Source organism: Emydura macquarii, unplaced genomic scaffold, assembly GCF_026122565.2.
Source record: "Emydura macquarii macquarii isolate MOO-44397 ecotype Brisbane River unplaced genomic scaffold, CSIRO-AGI_Emac_v2 contig_2636, whole genome shotgun sequence".
Taxonomy (NCBI): Eukaryota; Metazoa; Chordata; order Testudines; family Chelidae; genus Emydura; species Emydura macquarii.
In genome coordinates this window covers 20,221,422-20,239,859 of record NW_027132773.1, presented here as the reverse complement: position 1 = coordinate 20,239,859, position 18,438 = coordinate 20,221,422, and the positions used below count along the sequence as shown (strand labels likewise).

Here is an 18,438-nt window from a genome sequence, read left to right as displayed (position 1 = left end):
CCTGGAGAAAGAAGCAGCTTATAAGCACCCACTTCCCAATTTGGCCAGTAGGGCTCTAGAAATATTTCTCCTCCACCTCTTCTTTGGGGAATGGGAACCAGCAGGTGAGGACTCAGAAAGAGATCTCATGAGAGGACTTCAGACCCTCAGCAAAGCTTGCTGCAGAAGGCCTCACCAGAGCCGAGATAGCGCTCATTCACTCTCTAAGTGAGCTAAAAAAGTGAAAACAATAAAAAAAAGATAAGGGGGAAGAAAAAGCAGAAAGGATCCAGGAGGTATGACTCCCCTGACTTCTCCCTCTCCTCCACAGAGGGTGGTGAATTATCGGGCTCTGAATCTGATCAGGAGTGGAGGAAAAACTCAGCAAATGTCCCCAACCCCCCCCCAGAAATTTTTGATCATGTGCGACAATGTTGTGTCCATTATTCAGATTGAACCCAACAAAATTCCAAGAGTAAGTCTCTGAGCAAATTTTTCCCCTTGAAATCTTCCCCTGAAGCCAAAATTCCCCTACACTCCTTCAAGGAAGTAATCAGGGATGATTGGGATCAGGCAGACAAGGGCAAGCATATTAACACAAATAATCTTAGGTTTTGCAGAATCCAGGGACCAAAAGTTGACACTGCCATCGTGTCCCTGACTAAAGATATAGTTTTCCCCTCAGAAGGGAAGTTCTAGCCGAAAGATCCCATGGATAGAAAAATGGATGTCACTCTCAAAAAAGACTGTGAGGCCTCCTCAGCCTCCCTCAAAGTGACCCTAGCAGCTACTTGCTTTGTGAGGACATCTCTCTACTGTGTGGAAGATCTCAGAGCTCTCAAAGGTAGAGATCACTCTGATTTTGGCTCTATTTTAAAGAAAGTTTCTCTGGCAACAACGTTGATTGCTGACACTTCAATGGATGCAATTAGATTCGCAGCCAAACACATGGCCTACAGGTCAGTGACCAAATGCCACCTACGGCTCTAACATTGGAAGGCAGCTAGCCACTCCAAGCAGGTGCTGTGCTCTGCCAAATTCACAGGAGCCCTGCTTTTCAGAAAGAAGCTATAGAAGGTAGTGACAGATAATGCCGCAAAATCTAAATAGTCCCTTCTGACACCACACCATGCTTTAAAAAGAGAATACAGACTGGCCTTCAGACAGAGGTGTTTCCTTCAGCTTTTGGCCTTGTGGAATATCAGTGAAGAGACAATGAAGAGACAGCAGATTCTCCAGAAGAATGCCATGGAACCAAGGGTTGGGAGGAAAGCCCCAAGGAAACCCTGCCTCTCTCAAAGCCCAGCCTGTTTGTGAAAAAGACTGCATAGGTCTCCGCCTGGCGCTGAAGCTTGGGGGCAGGATTTTCCAATTCCTGGAGGAATGGGTGGCTTTGACCATGGACCAATAGGTCGGGAGATAATGAGATACAGGATCCATCCCATCCATTTTTCATCCAGTCCTCCTGCCTCGCTGTCTGTAGGCTCACTACTGAGAGTGCCAATCACCGATCAGACTGTCAGAAAAAAAGGCAGACTTGCCAAAATGGTAATATATTCTATAATTAGATTTCACCAAGCCAGTAACAAATTGATTACTATGTTAGTCTTACCATGGAGCCACAGACAGTTTCCTTAGGCTCTCCAGGCCCTCTACCACCCACACAAACTAGACTTTGTGATGAAAGGTTATTAAAACCAAAACTCACCTTGCATTATGTTACTCCCAACCCCAATGGATCAGTCACTTTCAGCAGGTCAGTGAATACTCTTGATTTCACAGCAAAGATAATGCTGACAGCCAATTTCTCTAGTAAACTAACTAAAGGTTTATTAGCTAAGAAAAATAAATTATTGAGAGGTTAAAGCAGATAAAATACATTAACAAATGAGTCCAAATTTGTAAGTCCAAAGTGATAGCAGAAATATAGCAATCTGCTAATTTTCCATAAGTTTCTCAGGGTTACCCAAAATGACCTTGGGATCTCTGTCTTTTGCATCTGGAATGTTCCTTTTAAGTGTCCAAGACAGCTCAGAGATACCAGAGATCGATCCCTGCATTCATTATTCAACTTCCTCCAAAGAAGGCAATTAGGTCAGTGTTTTCATTCACGACGCGGCTCTTCCTTTGTTGACTAAATTAAAACAGAGCTTGTGAGCTTTCATCCTCAAACTCAAAGACCCATGCTTTTGAAGTTACCAGTCTTTTAAATTTCTAAGGGTCCAATGTCATTTGATGGGCAAACATAGTGTAAACACAATGTGAAAGCCAGAAACAATCCTTCATTAGTTTTCATGAAGTTTTATACATTAAGTAAATTTTCATCCTAATACTAACACACCTTTGATCTAGATTATCTAGTTTGAGTATAGCTAATATAACTACATGTAATGTGAAGCAGACAACAGAGTACAGATAGGTGAGAATAATACAATCAATATCTCTTTTTGATCTATTCAAACCAGTTCACTTGTTAGAACACATTATGACCTTTTAACATTTCTTTGATATTCACACGCAAGTGAATTGACCTCTTGCTCTAGCCTGAGCTGGCAATCTGTTAGCATCATACATAGCCATCTTGAACAACCCTGTAAAATGCAGTCTAATCCAGAAGGAGATTTCTCACCTCCTGTATATGGGAGTAATAGAGAGCATTCCCTCAGAAGAAAGATTCTCAGAGTTCTACTCCATCTTCTTTATCATTGAGAAGTGTGCAGAAGGAATCTGAGCCACTCCAGATCCCAAAAGACTCAACAAATGGATGAAGGAAACATAGTTCCAGATGGAGACTCTAACAGCTGTGGTGTCATCCCTGTCCTTGGGGGAATCTTCTGACTTCAGTGGATCTGACAGATGCACACATCCACATCTCCATCAGATTGTGCCTTCGCAGGTTCCTAAGGTTTGCCTATGGCAGGAAGCAGTGTCAATATCAGGCAAACCCATTCAGTTGGTCTTTGGCCCCTGGGTCTTAACAAAGATGGTGGTAATCATAGACTCACATCACAAGGGATCCACCTGTACCCCTTCCTGGACGACATCCTAATCAGAGCTCCATACCCAGCAACAGCTCACAGAGCTACAATCCTCAACCTTGAATCTCCTGTTGGAGCATGGCTTTACTATCAGCATAAAAAAAAACCTCCTTGATTCCATCCATCCAAAACACTCATTTAGGAGTGGACATAGACACCTCAATAGCAAGGATATAACTAGCTCCAGAGAGGTTCCAGAAGATTCAAGACTTCCTTGCGTTGTTGTGGCATTACAAAAGGCCCACTATTGCACTGAGCCTTCAACTCCGGGGCCTCCTAGTATCATGCATAATGATCATTCCCTGGGCACAGTCAGACATCAGGCACCTTCAAGACTTCATCTTAAAGGTGTGGGACCAATCCCCAGAATGCATGAAAGATCAAGTGAGAGTTCCGGAGCAGGTGATCAACTATTTAAAATGGTGGTCAGCCCAGGACAATATCTACAAGGGCATGCCCGTATGCCTTCCAGATCCCCTGATCCTCAAAGCTGATGCCCACCTGGAGAGCACACCTTGGGTCCCAAACAGCTCAAGGCATCTGGAACCTGAGGAAAGGAGACATAGCATAAACCTACTAGAACTAAGAGTAGTCAAGCTGGTGCTACAAAGGTTCCAGTCCAGCCTAGGGAAGAACCATGGCCTGATTCAGTCAGACAGCACAACTGCAATCACATATGTGAACAACCAAGGGGGAACAAGAAGCACAGCACTATAGGCCGAAGTAATGGAAATCATGCAGTGGGTGGAGCATTCTCTCCTCTCCCTAGGGAAGCTCACATAAAGGGAGACCTGAACCAAAAGGTAGACTGACTCAGCAGGCACAAGGGGAACAACAGCCTGAATCAGGAAGTTTTCTAGTTAATCATCCAATCATTGGTCTTTCCTTAACTATTTAAGAACCACATAAACATGAAGAGACCAAAGTACTTCACCAGGGAAGTGAACCCCAAATCCAAGGAGACAGATGCCCTATGACACAGATGGCCATAGGGCCTCCTCTATGCATTTCCACCCTTCCCGTTATTAGATGAGGTGGTCCAGAAAAAGAATGAGAACAGGCACCAGTAATATTGGTAATCCCACAGTGACCAAAGAAACCTTGTTTTTTGGACCTGATAGAGCTGAAATTGGAGCCGCTACTACAGCTTCCAAAGAGACAAGAAATCCTCTCACAAAGGGATCCTTGTGAAATCCTCTGCTTCATCCGTGTCCAAAGTGGCTGCAGCTAAGAGCCTGGCTATTGAAAGGGAAGCGCTAGTATTGGTGGGTTATGTCCTCCAGAATCACCAGAACACTTCATCTTGTGGACAGAAAAAGCTCAGCAGAAATTGTAAGGTGACCACCTGGTCAAGTGCTACCACCTTTAGCAAGCTCTACAAGCACTTCAGAAGCTTCTTTTAGCAGGAATGTGATATAGGCAGTGGCCTGGAAATGATTTTGCCCTTTGAGCAAATATTATAGCTGGGGAGGGATACCATTTTTCTTTTTTCTGACCTTTCCTTAACTCCGTCAACCTCTATTCACTGCTCTCAACTTCCCAGACCTCAAGAAATGTGGGAGATGGTGAGCTGCAGAATGGAAAATTTCTTACCAATAATTTCCTTTCTGCTGGCAGCATTTCCCACAATTCTACCCACCGTGGATGACTCATGAGTCAAGGGTCAGATATTAAGTGAAATCATTACCATATGACTGTCTTCCTTTGTCACTGTACATAATTATTTGGTTATCTCTGGAGATTTGTTAATGATGTTATACAAGTTTTATATCTTGGGAATAACTCATCTGGAAGTAAGCAGAAGCTAAGGGGGCATAGCTAGACCATGCAACTCCAAAACTCTGATCCACCTTTATGAGCTTCAGAGGGTGGAGAGCAACCCAGATATTAAGAATTGTGAGAGATGCTACTAGAAGAAAGGAAATTATCAGTAAAAAATTTTCCATTCTTCCAAAAGGCCTTTGTAATGAAGAGCATACAGTGAGTTAAAAAGATTTCCAAACAAAAAATCAAGGAACTCACAAGATGTATGCTTATCTTCATTGTTCATAAACATTGATTTCCATTGCATCTACCTAATCCATTTTCTTCCATTTCTACTTTGTTTAAATGGTAAGCTCCTTGTGTTACAGACCTTGTCTTCATACCCATTTCATATCTAGCACACTGGTTACAATATACAAATAATAAGTAATAGCTTTGCATCTGTGATATGTATTGCATTAGAAATCTAGTACAGGTATATTCTATGCCCAAAGTGCATTTCATATTAATGTCAAGGAGTTAATGCAGGTATTGTGTTTGTTTTATTTTGTTTTTATTTATTAGTGTAGTACATGTGATTAGATATAGATTATATTACTGTGAAGTGGGATGCCGTGAATGTTTGACTGAAAAATCTCCAGTGAGATTTTAAACTGAATTAATAAATTCTTTGACTCAGTAAAAGCTAAGTAACTTTCATTATTTCTTTCAAAATGGCCTATCTTGGTCTCTGGACATCAGAAACCTGACAGTCTGACAGATTGACATTTTTCCACTAGTCCTTTAATTTCTGTGAACCTCTGTAGGATTCACAGGTCTGTTCTGATTTGCCTTCCTGTTTGGGGGGGAGGAGGGGAGGTTATAGGTGAGAGTAGTATTTTAGTTAAAAGATTTTTTTTTTAAACTCCAGTAGGTACAGTATGGACAATACCTAAAATAACTGTTTTTAAAGTAACTTTTTTTTTTCAAAAGGACATTTTGCCTTCAATCCCTTACTTTTTGTCACAAAAAAAAAAAAAAAAAAATAGAGATTGCAAGCATGGAAATTAAATAATTAATTTTCATTTTTACTGGCTACCGATTGATGAATTATTTATTGAAATTTAATAAACAGGTGATTTTTGGCAGCTTTAAAGAGAAAACTAAATTAAAATAAATTGGTTCATATCAACCATTATTTGACAATCCAACCCTAATCCTTACTGAGCAGCAGCTATAGTTGTATTAAAAAACCCTCATTTTTCATTACACAAGTTTTTTGGTGTTTGAAAACTGATTAGAAAGCAAATATGGTTAAATTAGTTTTTGGAATTCATTTTTTTCATAGAGATAGAGCCAGATTAAATCTAATTAAAATCCAAGTAAAAAGTTACCTCCAGAGCCCTCTGCTGGTAAATTAGGTAAACAGTGTGTGCCTTAGATCACAGCTGTTTGCAGGAGTGTGGCAATTACCCAATAGTTTAACTGTGCTCCCTTGACAGTTAATTATACATGAGCACTAAGCTAATGTGATTTTTACAAAGTGAAGGCCCACAAGTAATTTTGATTCTAAATGGGTTTTAGTTCTCCAGAACATTATACAGTGCATTTGTGAGTTTCACTTAAAGATAAAGCTGCAGCTTTGTTATTCCGTTAAAAATAAAAAATAAAACATGTTGAAGTAAAATCATCATCGGGAACTGGAAATATTTTTTTAAAAATGTGTGCATCATGATAATATTGACTATTGATTATGAGACCTGCAAGACTGTTGGCCAGAATGTGATCCTTTTTAGTTCTAGTAGTGAGCAGTGAATTACTGAAGCAAGTTCTCCCATGGAAATCAATGGGAACTAGATAACTGCTCACCAGTGGAAATAAAGAGGTTTTGAAATCTCACCTTATATTGATAATTCAGAGTATTTATTTGTGAATTGTTATCTTACTGAAAATTTGGATTGAACTCTTCTGGTCTATAATGACAGTATTGTAGCTAGGGAATAATTTATCAAACAAATTTTGCCATTTTTTATTTGCTACTTTTAGAAGAATGATTACCTACCTACCTACCTACCTATCATTATTTAACCAGCTCTAAATGACTTATATCAAATATAAAAAGACTTCTTTTTTATGGTGAAAGATCCCTTGGTGACATATGTTTACAAAATATATCTAGAGACTGTGAAACCAAAGTAGCAAGATAGCTATAATGAAAAGAAGTTCTTGTTTTTAAATAAGAGAGGGATTGATTAATTTAGATAAGTAGTAAATCCAAAGCAGCTACCTTACTTTAAATATGAATGGTAGGATATTTGGTATGCCTTTCATACTTATACAACAGGTACCTCTTTGCCTCTTCAGTGGGGTGACCAGATGTCCTGATTTTATAGTGACAGTCACAGTATTCAGGGCTTTGTCTTATTTAGGCACCTATTACCCCCTACCCACCTCCTGATTTTTCACACTTGCTATCTGGTCACCCTACTCTTCAGCATGTGTTTATAATCCAAGAGGTTGGATTAAATTAGCATGGCCAGATAGTTTCTGAATAATGTAACACTGGGTTCCCATAAAGTTAATATAAATGATATATTTAGAGTGTGAGTAGTTTTGGCCTCCATTTAAAAGGAATCTGGTAAAAACTTAAATGTTGATGTTTTTATAGACTAGTGTAGATTTGAAGGGTTTTCTTGTGAATCCTGCCCACTCTCTGTCATAGGATTTGATTGTTAACCGTAACCTGTCCCTGATGTCCGGGATTTTCAAGTTTAACCATTGATGGGACAACAGAATTGTCATTTCTGTATAAAAATCTCGTTTAAAAGCTGCACCACACTTATACTGCACATGTAGAACACTGTAGTGTAAGGAGTATCAGTTTCATGATTGTGAAGTAGAAGATTACACACACACACATTCCTTAGACTTCAGTTGTTTTGTTTGAATTAAAAATATCCAGATCTCTGAATATTCATGTGAAGTTTACTTTGTTTATGTATAGGTTGAACAATACCGCAATGTCATCTTTCATGGTCCAGAAGGAAGTTTGCAAGACTACATAGCACATCAGATAGCACTCTACATGAAGGTACTAAGACAAGCATACAAAATAAATTATTCTGAAAATGAGCATGAAAAGCTTCCTTAAACCTGTGAATTTTCAACACAGAAAAAGCAAGTGGCTGCTGGATTCAGCTGTGAAATAGTTAAAATTGAAGTGGATACGGATTTCTCCAAGGAGCAGCTTGCAGAATTATTCATCAATAATGGTAAGATTATTGCAGCAGATCTAATTTTGATAACTAGAAGTCTACTTTTAGTAATGCTTACAGAAGAAACATTAAAGCACTTTGTATAAACTAGGGCATATTTTAATAGAGTTCCGAAAATCTCAGAGACTCTGGAGATAGATCTCAAGCGAGCTAGTGCTAAAGCTGGCAGTCCAAAAATGAGCTTGGTGTAAACTTTATGCCTTTTACATTAATGGTTTCTTTAATTTTTTTCTCCTGCCCCTTTCATGGTCCTTTGTGATAGTGAACATTTCGCTTGATTTCCAAGGTTCAGACTTGTTGAACTAAAAATATAAGAATGTTGCTTTATTATGCCTGCTGTCTGAATACAGTACTTTATTCTCCAGAGCTGTCAGCATTTTTCTCAAGCAGTGAAAACTAGTTTAAAACTTCTATAAAAAAGTTGAAAAAGCAGCATTACAGGTATTATTTTTCTGGAAAAACAAGGAAATTATACAGAGAGTAATCCAATAAACTGGATTAAAGAAAAACAAATACAGATTATCTTTAATGAAATATTATTTAGTTATTCTACTTTTCTAATTCTGAAGTTTTGATTTATTTATACTTTTACTGTCTATGGGAAATTTTCACAATAGCCATAAAAATATGACATTTTTCACCTTCAGTTTATTAAAATGATTGGTTTAAAACTGTGTGTGAATCCATATCAATGAATGTCTCCAATCCCAGGAGACCTGGATAAATGTGGTGAACCATTTTTGTAGGATCACTTTTAGTCCTTTTTAAATCATTGGGGTTTTTTTGTTTGTTTGTTCGTTCTATATAGCCTTTTTTTTAAACCCAGATTGTTGTGATACTTCATTATTTATTCTGCAGATATTATCTTTTTCTGATTGGCATGTGGTGTGTTAAATATTAAACTAATTGTATTGCCCAGTTTTTCATGGTATTATATTTAGCAGCATACAAGCACATCTGTATTTGGAATACTAGAATAGTGTTATGTTAACATTCATTGTTATTTCACTGTAAGATAACTTTCACTGCATACATCTTCTTTAATTAGTCCTGTATTTAACAAATACTTCTCTTCACTTTGGCTAAAAGCTTCAAATCTGGGTGCCTGCATTTGGCACTTCATTTTATACACCTAAATAAAAGGTTTCATTTTCATATGTCAGTGAGAGCAATGGGTTTTCAGTACCTCTGAAAATCAGGCCTGTTCCTTTGATATTTCAAATTTGGATTTAGGTGCCTAAAGTTTGCAAATGTTAACCCATGTGCATTGTGTATCATTGCTACAGAACAATAATTAAAATATCCTACAACAGATATTTTGGAGCAGCATACTGATTCTTAAAATGGTTCTGGTCAATATGCCATAACTATAATTTTGGGATGAACGGTAAAGAGGAATTAAAAAGAGAGAATGCAAAGTAATGAAAATTAATGAGAAAAGCAGTATGGACTAACATCAAACATGGTGAAGAAACTGGGAGAAAAACCAAGTAAGGGAGAGCATAGAAGAGAAACAGAATGTAGGAAAGAGGGGAATAGAACAGATACATAGTGGGATTCTGCCTTGCTTTGTAGGATTTCTTGGGGTTTTTTTTTTTTTTAATCTGAAAAAAGAAAGAGACAGTGAGGAAAAAAAATGGAATAAACAAAAAAATATGAAGGGGGGAGAATAAGGAGAAAACCAAGAAATGGTAAAGAAAAGAGAGAATACATTTAGCATTTAGGCTAGTAAAATGTGTTTTACTTTTCCCAGGTCATCACATTTCTGTGGATAGAATCCTAGAGCCCTCTTAGTTTGATGAGAAGGCAGGTGTTGGTACAATATTATCGATGAGACTTGGGGCAAACTGCTGGTTACTACTGTTACTGAATAAATTTAACAGGATAGGGTTCTAAAAAAATGACACAAAACAGGTAACTTCTTTTTTTCTAATTTCAACCTGTGATTTAAGTGCTAGCATAATACTACATTTTAATGGTTTTTTTTTTTACATTTATATTGGCAGTGATTTACACAAGCTAAGAATCTGGCCCATTATTACTTTATTTAAAAAACAAAACTAATAGCTAAGGATGGGTTATTGAGATGCTAGTTGGAATGAGACATTCTGGGCACTCACACTATGCCTACATGTGTATCTCCAGTGTTCTTAAGTAGGGCCTTGGTTTTAAAACACACAGGTTTTTTGTGATTCGTCACTCATGCTTATTTCTGCTCATGCCTAATTGAGATTTTGTCATGGGTTCAGTTCTTCATTTTTTGTACAGGATTTCAGTATGTGATCATGCTGGTATGCATGAGATTGTATGTACTTATTCCTAATAAACCATGTGAAAAATATAAAGGTAAGAAGCACTGCCTTAATTGTCATGGCCGGAGTGTTGGATAATTTCTGAGCAGCATTATATATCTCATCAGAACTGGGAAAACACAGATGTGAGAGGTAAATTGAATAAATTGATGTAATTTAGAGGCCATCGCTGTCCTGGTAGAAAATACATTATTACAATTTGTTGTAAAAAGGGATAGTTGGTTTAACATTATACAGTAAAAAACATGAGTTTTTTTGTATAATGTCTTTCATATAAATAGTATCCCAAAAGCAAAGTTACTACAAATAATACAGTAGAGTTTAACACAGAAAGAGAAGTGATAGTGAATTGGGGAAACAGAAATGCTGTTCCTGAGTGCAGCAACTGCAAAAAAGATGACATTTGTGCCAACAGTGACCAGATTGCATGAAGAGACAGATGAGGCCTGAGTAAGTGGGTTGGGGAGTAGAGAGAGAGAGAGACTTGACCTGTACTTTGCGTGCAGTGAGTTTATGGAGTCTTAAAACAAGGGGATAATTTTGAACTGAAGCTTGAAATTATTGGGGAGCCAGTGGAATAGTTTGAGGTTGGGGATGATGTGGTTATGGTTAGAAACATTCCATACATGCTGCAGCCTGGAAAGCTAGGATTCAGAAAAGCTATAAAGAAAGCAGTTACAGTGGCGGTGTGAGAAGAGATTAAGGCTTGAGGATTTCAACAGAGGAGGAATCAAAGCAGTGTATGAAGTGGGCAACGTTGTGAGGTTGACAATCAATTGCTTTTGAAAACATGGAATATATAAGAGGAGAAAAATTTCAAGTCACAATTATTGTCAAGGTTCAGTCACATACACTGTCCTCATGGGAGAGGATCATCCCAACTTTAGGAAAGGCAATTTAGGAAAGAGGAAGCTAATTAAAAATGCACAGACAAAAGACTATCCATGTGGCATGTAAAGTGGGGCTGTAAAGAACAGACATGCTTTTTGAGCCCCATGAGCCCTCCTGTTATTAATTAGCAGCTGTTTAAGAGATGAAGTACAAAGTTAAGTGATAAATGGTTAATCTTCAACATGAATATAGGTTAATAGTAGAAAGTTCAAAAGATCTGTACTAGGACTGATTTGATTTGAATATATTACTAATAATCTCAAAAAAAAAAAAAAAAAAAAAAAAAAAAAAAAAAAAAAGGAACAGTGAGGTAGCAAAATTGTGCTTGACACAGTTATCTAGGTTAGACAAGACTAAAGATTGTGAGAAGCTTCAAAATGACCTAACAAAGTTACGTGACTAGGTAACATAATGGCAGCTGAAATTCACTCTTAGACAATTTGTGTTTATTATTGAATATTTGTATTGCAGTGGCACACAAATTCCTTAGTCAGAGTTGCGGTCCCATTCTGGTAGGTGCCATACAAATAATATATAAAGATGTATGTCTGCCCTGGAGTCTTTACAGTCTAAGAAAAGAAATGGCAAACCAAGATTAGGCAAAATGGAGGATGAAATATAATCACATAAATACAATTTTTATATACATTTGCAATTTTTAGGACATTATAGATAGAGGCAACTATCCCCAACTATATCTCAACCTAGCTATCATTAATTGGCTGATTTCTTATAGGCATCCCATAAGAGGTGGGTCTTGAGGAGGGATTAGAATGTGGAGAGAGTCAAGTCCCCAAGAATCAGTTCAGGGAGATGAGCTAACACAGTGGGAAAAACAAGAGTTTGTTATGAGTCTGGAATGACCATTACATCACTGCCTTGCATACTGGTGTAGGTTTTAAGGTGTGCTAGAACAAGTAGGAATAAGCACATTCCCCAGAGATCTTCTTGGGTCTTTTCTTCTCTTCCTTTGAAGCAGGGTTCATTGTATTAGGATGCTGAAGTCTGTAGTAAATGTGAAGATGAAATGGTATCCATTTTAGGATTCTTTCCTTAGATGATAACTTCAAAACCCATTCTTTTCTTGCTATGTAGTATGATTTTTTTCTGCTGTTTGGTATTTCCTTTTTTTTTTTTTTTTTTTTTGGAACACTAAATGTTGTATAATCCATTCAATTTGTACTATTTTTCCCATAGTTTTGAAATGCAAAAATATTAGGAAAAATATTTCTCAAGCAACATGTTTAGTGATAAATATAATATTTATAAATAAAAACTGATTTTCACAAGTAGACATTAATGGATTCTTTATATTACAGCTTGTCTTGTCCCAGTGAAACAGCCTTCCGTAAGCAAGAAAACCATTGTGATTTTAGAGAATCTGGAAAAAGCTTCATTATTTGATTTACTGGCAGACTTTCTGGAACCTCTTGAGAATCGTAGCTCTGAAAATTCTTGCACTTTTCAAAAAGGTATTAAAAACAAAGTTGGGGAGAGAAATATTTTATTATAATACTACAGTTTTAATATAATAATAGATAATGTGTGGAGAGTTTATTTAAAGGAGTAAGATTCTATAGTAGTTTGTTAGTTTTATATATGATTTTAAACCATCTGTTCTCAACTGAGTGTGATAAATGTTAGTTATATCTTTTATTTGTAATTTAATTGTATTTGTTTCTATTAAAGGCAATGCTGCTTACTTTTAACAATCACTTATGTAGATTGTTAGGAAGCTTTGATTATTGCAGTAAAATGTCTTTTGGTTCATTTTTAGCAAATGGTGTATCTGATGCTTATTACTTTCATGAGAACTGCTTTCTAATGGGGACGATTGCAAAGTCTCGTCTCCAAGGCTCTGACCTGTTGGTTCAGCAACATTTCCGCTGGGTTCAGCTAAGGTGGGATGGGGAACCAATCCATGGCTTGCTTCAAAGGTTTTTAAGAAGGAAAGTTATAAATAAGGTAAGAACCACTGGAATTGGCTTCAGTATTTTGTTCAGAACAAAGTGTGCAGTGCTATAGCCAAAAGAATAGCCAGGCAGATAAGTGAATTGTTCAGAATAAGTGACCCTTTTATTTAAAAAACTTGTGAGCGTACAATATCATAACCATTCCACACCAAAAACTATACTAAAATAACAATGTTACAGAACATCAAAAACAAAAACCAGTTTGAAGGATAAGTGTACCATGGCTATAAATATTATACTTGGCTACAAATAGGAAGGGTGAGTTAATTAGTGTGATCTCACTTGATTGGTATAAATACACAGGTCTGCCACAGACAGCAGTATGGATAGTTACTGCCTGTTTGCAAATATGCTACATTAAAAAGGTCTCTTTGAAGGTTTTTATTATCCTGTGACTGTACATTGTAATAGAATATGAAGCAAAATCTACAATCTAAAGATGCAAGCAGGTGCGATACAGTTAAGTGTCCTGTGTATTTCTGCTAGGCTTAACAGAACAAAAGGGTTTTCAGAAGCAGTTTGGAGAAAAGGGGGGCTTAGCATGCATTAAGTGGAAGTTCTGAGCCTAAAGGCAGTATGCAGTAAGATATACACACAAGTAGGAAAAGGAGACGAGGAGAAGAAAGAATTTGAGTATTAAGGAGCAGATGGAATAAGGGCAGAGAGAGGCAAGAGCAGAGTTGTGGAATTCTTTGAAAGCTATTTGGTAGAAGATAATACTAATAAGAAGGCAGCCATTGCTGAGAGTTGAGAAGTATGGGTGTTGAGGGAGGAGCTTGATCAGAAGAGCTACAAAGGAAAATAATCTTGACAGCAGTGTTTTGGATAGCCTGAAGAAGTGGTTGCCACAGGAGTAGAAAAGATGGCCCTAATAGATAGGGAACTTAGAAGACCTGTTGTTCAATTCCTGGTTCAGCCACAGGCTTCCTGGGTGATCTTGGTTAAATAACCAGTCTTACCCCTATGCCTTATTTCCTTATCTGCTAAATGGGAATAATACTCCCTCCCTCCCAGAGGGATTTTGAAGATAAAATCTATTAATGATTGAGGTGCTGTGGTGATGAAGATCAAAAAAGTTCCTAGATAGATAGACAATACTTGTATAATTTGTTTAATTAGATAAATCATTCTGATACTAAAAGCGGTGCTTGTGGGATGTCATACCTGCTAAATCCACTTGTGCTTAAAATTGCCAAAGAAGTCTGAAATAGTGAATTGTGAATTGTGAATTTCCTCAAATTACTTATTTCAATTGCATGGCTAATTCCTTTTAAATACTTCTTTCTATGTGAATTATGTAGCTTGCATATCTCCTGTCGACGTGCTTACGGCATACTTACTCTTGTTGACGTACCGTCTACATGGCGCTGCATCCACAGGAGACATCCTCCTGTCGACGCAGCCTTACTCCTTTCAGGGAGGTGGACTATTGGTGTTGACCGAAGAGCCCATTTCCCATCGATTGAGCAGGTCTATGCAACCCGCTCAATCAATCCTACTCCATTGATTGCTGTGGAGCCCGCAGTGTAGACAAGCCCTTAGTCTCAAGAGTTACCAGAAACCAAGGGCTCTAATCCTCTTTTCTGAAGAGTTTAGCTGGCCTGTGACCATCAGTAGCCAGCCAGAATCTACTAAAAGGCCCCCCGTCTGCTCCTGACTTCTGCTGCTCACTTTTCATCTGGGGACCCACACCTTGGTAGCTTGGCTTCTGACATGGCAGTGATCCATAGTACACAGATGGCACATACAAGGGCTGGGGGTGCATTGCTCATTTTGTGTGAAGACTGCAGTTTGTGAGATTCAGGCCATTTTACTCATCCCTAGTTATTAAAGTATAGAATCATAAATTAATGCTGCATGACAATGTGCATAATTGTTAATGAAAACAAATTAATATGTTTTTCAATTCCTGACAATCTGATATTTAATATCTGTTTTAGAAAATGAGTTCAAATCAAGCATCTGGTACAGATGTGTTCAAATCAGTGGTCTTAGAAACACAGAGGGTGAAATTCTGGCCCCATTGAGGTCAGTGGGAGTTTTGCCACTCTCTTCATTGGGGACAGCATTTTACCCAATATCTTTACAGGAAGCTGCAAATGATTGCTACAAGTATGGTTTTGGACCTCAGAGATGTCCAGTAGTTAGATTTAGAAGAAGAGGTTCTTTCTCATGAAAATAATATTTTTTTATCTACTGCCTCTTGGTATCTCTTGGTTGAAATGTCTATTTTGGTTCTTCCAAATTCCATACTCTATCTCTGTTTTTTCTGTGTGAAATGCTTTTCATTTTTAATAAAAGCATCCCTAGAGGATGAACAAAATGGATCTCCTGGGTAAATGCACCGCAAGAAAGAATAGCTGCAGTACATTAGGAAACAAAAGCTACAAAATTAAATTACTCTTAATAGTAGCAAACTGACACTTTGTGGAAATGTCACTGCTGAGTCCTCCTAAATAATAGTTTGACAAAACAAAATAACTTTTTAAAGATGTTTTTTCTGCGTTGTTGTTCCCCGCTTCTGTTTCTATTTGCACATAAATATGTTAAACTATTTGTACTGAAAACAAAATTGATTTCAGTTAGTCTTCAGATTGAATAACACATGAGGTTGCCTTCTAGGGATGACCATTATTCTCTTTTAAGGAAGATGTGCCCTATCTACCTTAAATTAAAAACCTTTAAGGTAGATATTTCTGTAGTAAGGGGAACAATTTTGATTTTTAGTGGAAATTAAAAAATAAAAATTTTTAGCCAAAAAAAAAAAAAAAAAAAAAGAATTGGAAATGCTGCCCTAGTACCTCATTGCTCCCGATTTCTTTTAGAGGCTGATCTCTTTGGTCTCTCCTCCTGGTGAGAAAAGCATTTGCATCATCAGGCTCTAGCTATGGTGTATGATGGGAGATTTAATTTATATGGGGTTACCAGCCCACTGAAGAGAATGGAGACACACAGGAACCAAACTACAACCCCCATAAGGCACTACAGCAGAATATTCAAATTGAAATATTTTGTGTTTCTTCTTTAAGTGTCCTCTGCATATTCCCATTCATGAGATACTCCAACTAGTGCAGCCTTAATGGTAGAACTCTAGTTAGCAACAGCCACTGGAATGGTTATAAGCCTCCCTTGCCTCTCCCCTCAGCGAATGTCAAATGTTCCAGGGCAAGGGTATAAAAGGGATGTGGCACTTCAGCCATCTTGGTTCCTTCCAACCGTGATCATCTGAACAGATCAGGAATTGCTCCAGGGAGCTCTCTCTCTGTACCTTGTTAGCTAGTTAATAATTTTATAGCTAGAATTACTTAGTAGTTTGTTAAATAGTATTAGTTTAAGTTATTTGTAAATCTTTGGTTTTAAGATGGTGGAACCAAAGGATAAAACGACTGGTTTTAAAAGATATGTATCGGGTCCGCCAGTGTTTCCAACACCTGCCTCATGTGCCAGATGCCTGACATGTTTGGGTGAGGGACACTCAACTTCAGAATTCTCAATTTGTGCGACTTTTGCAATGTAAGCAAAAAAGGGAACAAAACAGACTTCAAGCAATTTTATTACAAGAAGCACTGTCAGCAAAACTACCCAGAACTGAGCGAGTGAGTATAAGGTTCAAACAAGTCTCAGTGACCAGTGTCAGCTCCAGGCAAGTCTGCAGGGAAGGACAAAACTTCCACCTTTGTACAAGTATCAAAGGATCCAGAAGTGAGAAGAATCCAAAGAGGAAAACTACTGTGGTGTCAGTCTCTTTTTCCAAAGCCAGTCCCTTACAAAAGGATACAGCTGTTAAGGCGAACATGAGCACTCAGTCCTCATTGGTGTCAGACTGCAAAGAGCTAGTCCACAAGACAAAGACCCATCTGACCAAAGGGTCTTCAGGGAACCACAGAAGGAGTTAACAGCACTGATGTGGTGGACATGTGCTCTAAATGTAATGAAGGAGATAACGTTCAATCTCCCTCTGCCATCAGTAGTACTTACCTCTGATGTATCTACACTGTGATGGGGGTATTAGTTATAACTCTCCAGTCACCAAAGGAAAATAATCTACATATCTGTATCTTAGAACTTAGAGCAGTCATGTTGCCTCTAAAGTCATTTCTGCCTCTGGTCAAACACAGGTTACTTCAGGTTGTGACAGATAATGTGACAGCATTATATTATCTGAACAAACAAGGTGGGACTCATTGCTTACATGACCATTTTTCCTTGTCTAGACATACCCCAAGGGTGGCAATTCTCATGATAGAGATGTTTGTGAAGCTGACCTCTTTCTTTGAACAACTGGACTGAGACTATCAACTAAATGGCAATATTTTTCAGTCACTAATAACCTAGCTTCCATTTGTACTAGCAATTTAAAATGAGTGGCTGCCTAGAAATGAAAGAAGATGTCCAGTCTACTGAACCATCAAGACTCACCTTAACCACGCTTCTCTAGCTAGTTGTGGCCACAGTTTGTTTAAGTTGTGGTTTGGGGTGCAGGTGTGTGTGAGGGGTGGGGCGTTGTGCAGGACTAAACTTGTTTTGTAACTGACTAGATGTCAAGTTAGCAGCAGGGTCCTTTACCCTCCAACAGGGGCTGAATAACCCCTCTTCCCATTACTCCACTCCTGGGAGAGGGAGAGCATGATCCCCTGTGCCTTAGAGCCAGCCCCAGCTCAGAGATCCATGGATGCCCCATGGGTGGCTGACACCCCTGGTGCTCTTCTGTCCAAGCCCTTCTGGAGACACAATCCTCAGCCCCCACCCATCCCCATTCACCAAGGCCTCCCTACATCTGTCCCCTGGAGTGGGTGGGCGGGCAGCCACTGAAGGCGAAGACCTCAAGGTCTCACAGGAGGTGCTGCTGCTCAGAGCAGGCCCAATACACACCACCTGGTGCAGCTGGAACTGTATCTGGGCATATTGTGAGGCCAGCAGGGCTGAGTGGAAGTGACAGTGCTTGATGCAGAGCCAGGGGCAGCAAGCAGGGTGAGCCCCCAGGGAGCCTGGCCAGACCCCATCCTCTTCCTTGTCCACCACCGTCACCGCCCCCACCAGGTCATGATAGAGGCATGTCTGGGCCAAATTTGTGTGAGTGGCATTGTGAAAAAGTTGTGGTGAATGCTGAAAGTCTTGGTTACCGCAACAAAATCATGGTCTGTGATTTTCTTACAGCTTTATCCGTAACACAGTGAAGAATCTCTCTACTTTAACTACATGTTGTGACTAAAATGAATTCAGCTGG

General features: G+C 38.5%; 1 protein-coding gene across 3 annotated transcripts in view; it reads left to right on the top strand.

Moving 5' to 3' along the window:
* The window catches only part of CTTNBP2 (cortactin binding protein 2), a 168,032-nt gene that overhangs the window by 120,422 nt on the left and 29,172 nt on the right, over window positions 1-18,438 (top strand). For all 3 annotated transcript variants that reach the window (XM_067564254.1, XM_067564255.1, XM_067564256.1), the window contains 4 exons: window positions 7,765-7,851; window positions 7,933-8,032; window positions 12,558-12,710; window positions 13,016-13,203. In XM_067564254.1, coding sequence (XP_067420355.1) covers window positions 7,765-7,851; window positions 7,933-8,032; window positions 12,558-12,710; window positions 13,016-13,203 — 528 coding nt within the window. The remainder of the gene's footprint in view (window positions 1-7,764; window positions 7,852-7,932; window positions 8,033-12,557; window positions 12,711-13,015; window positions 13,204-18,438) is intronic.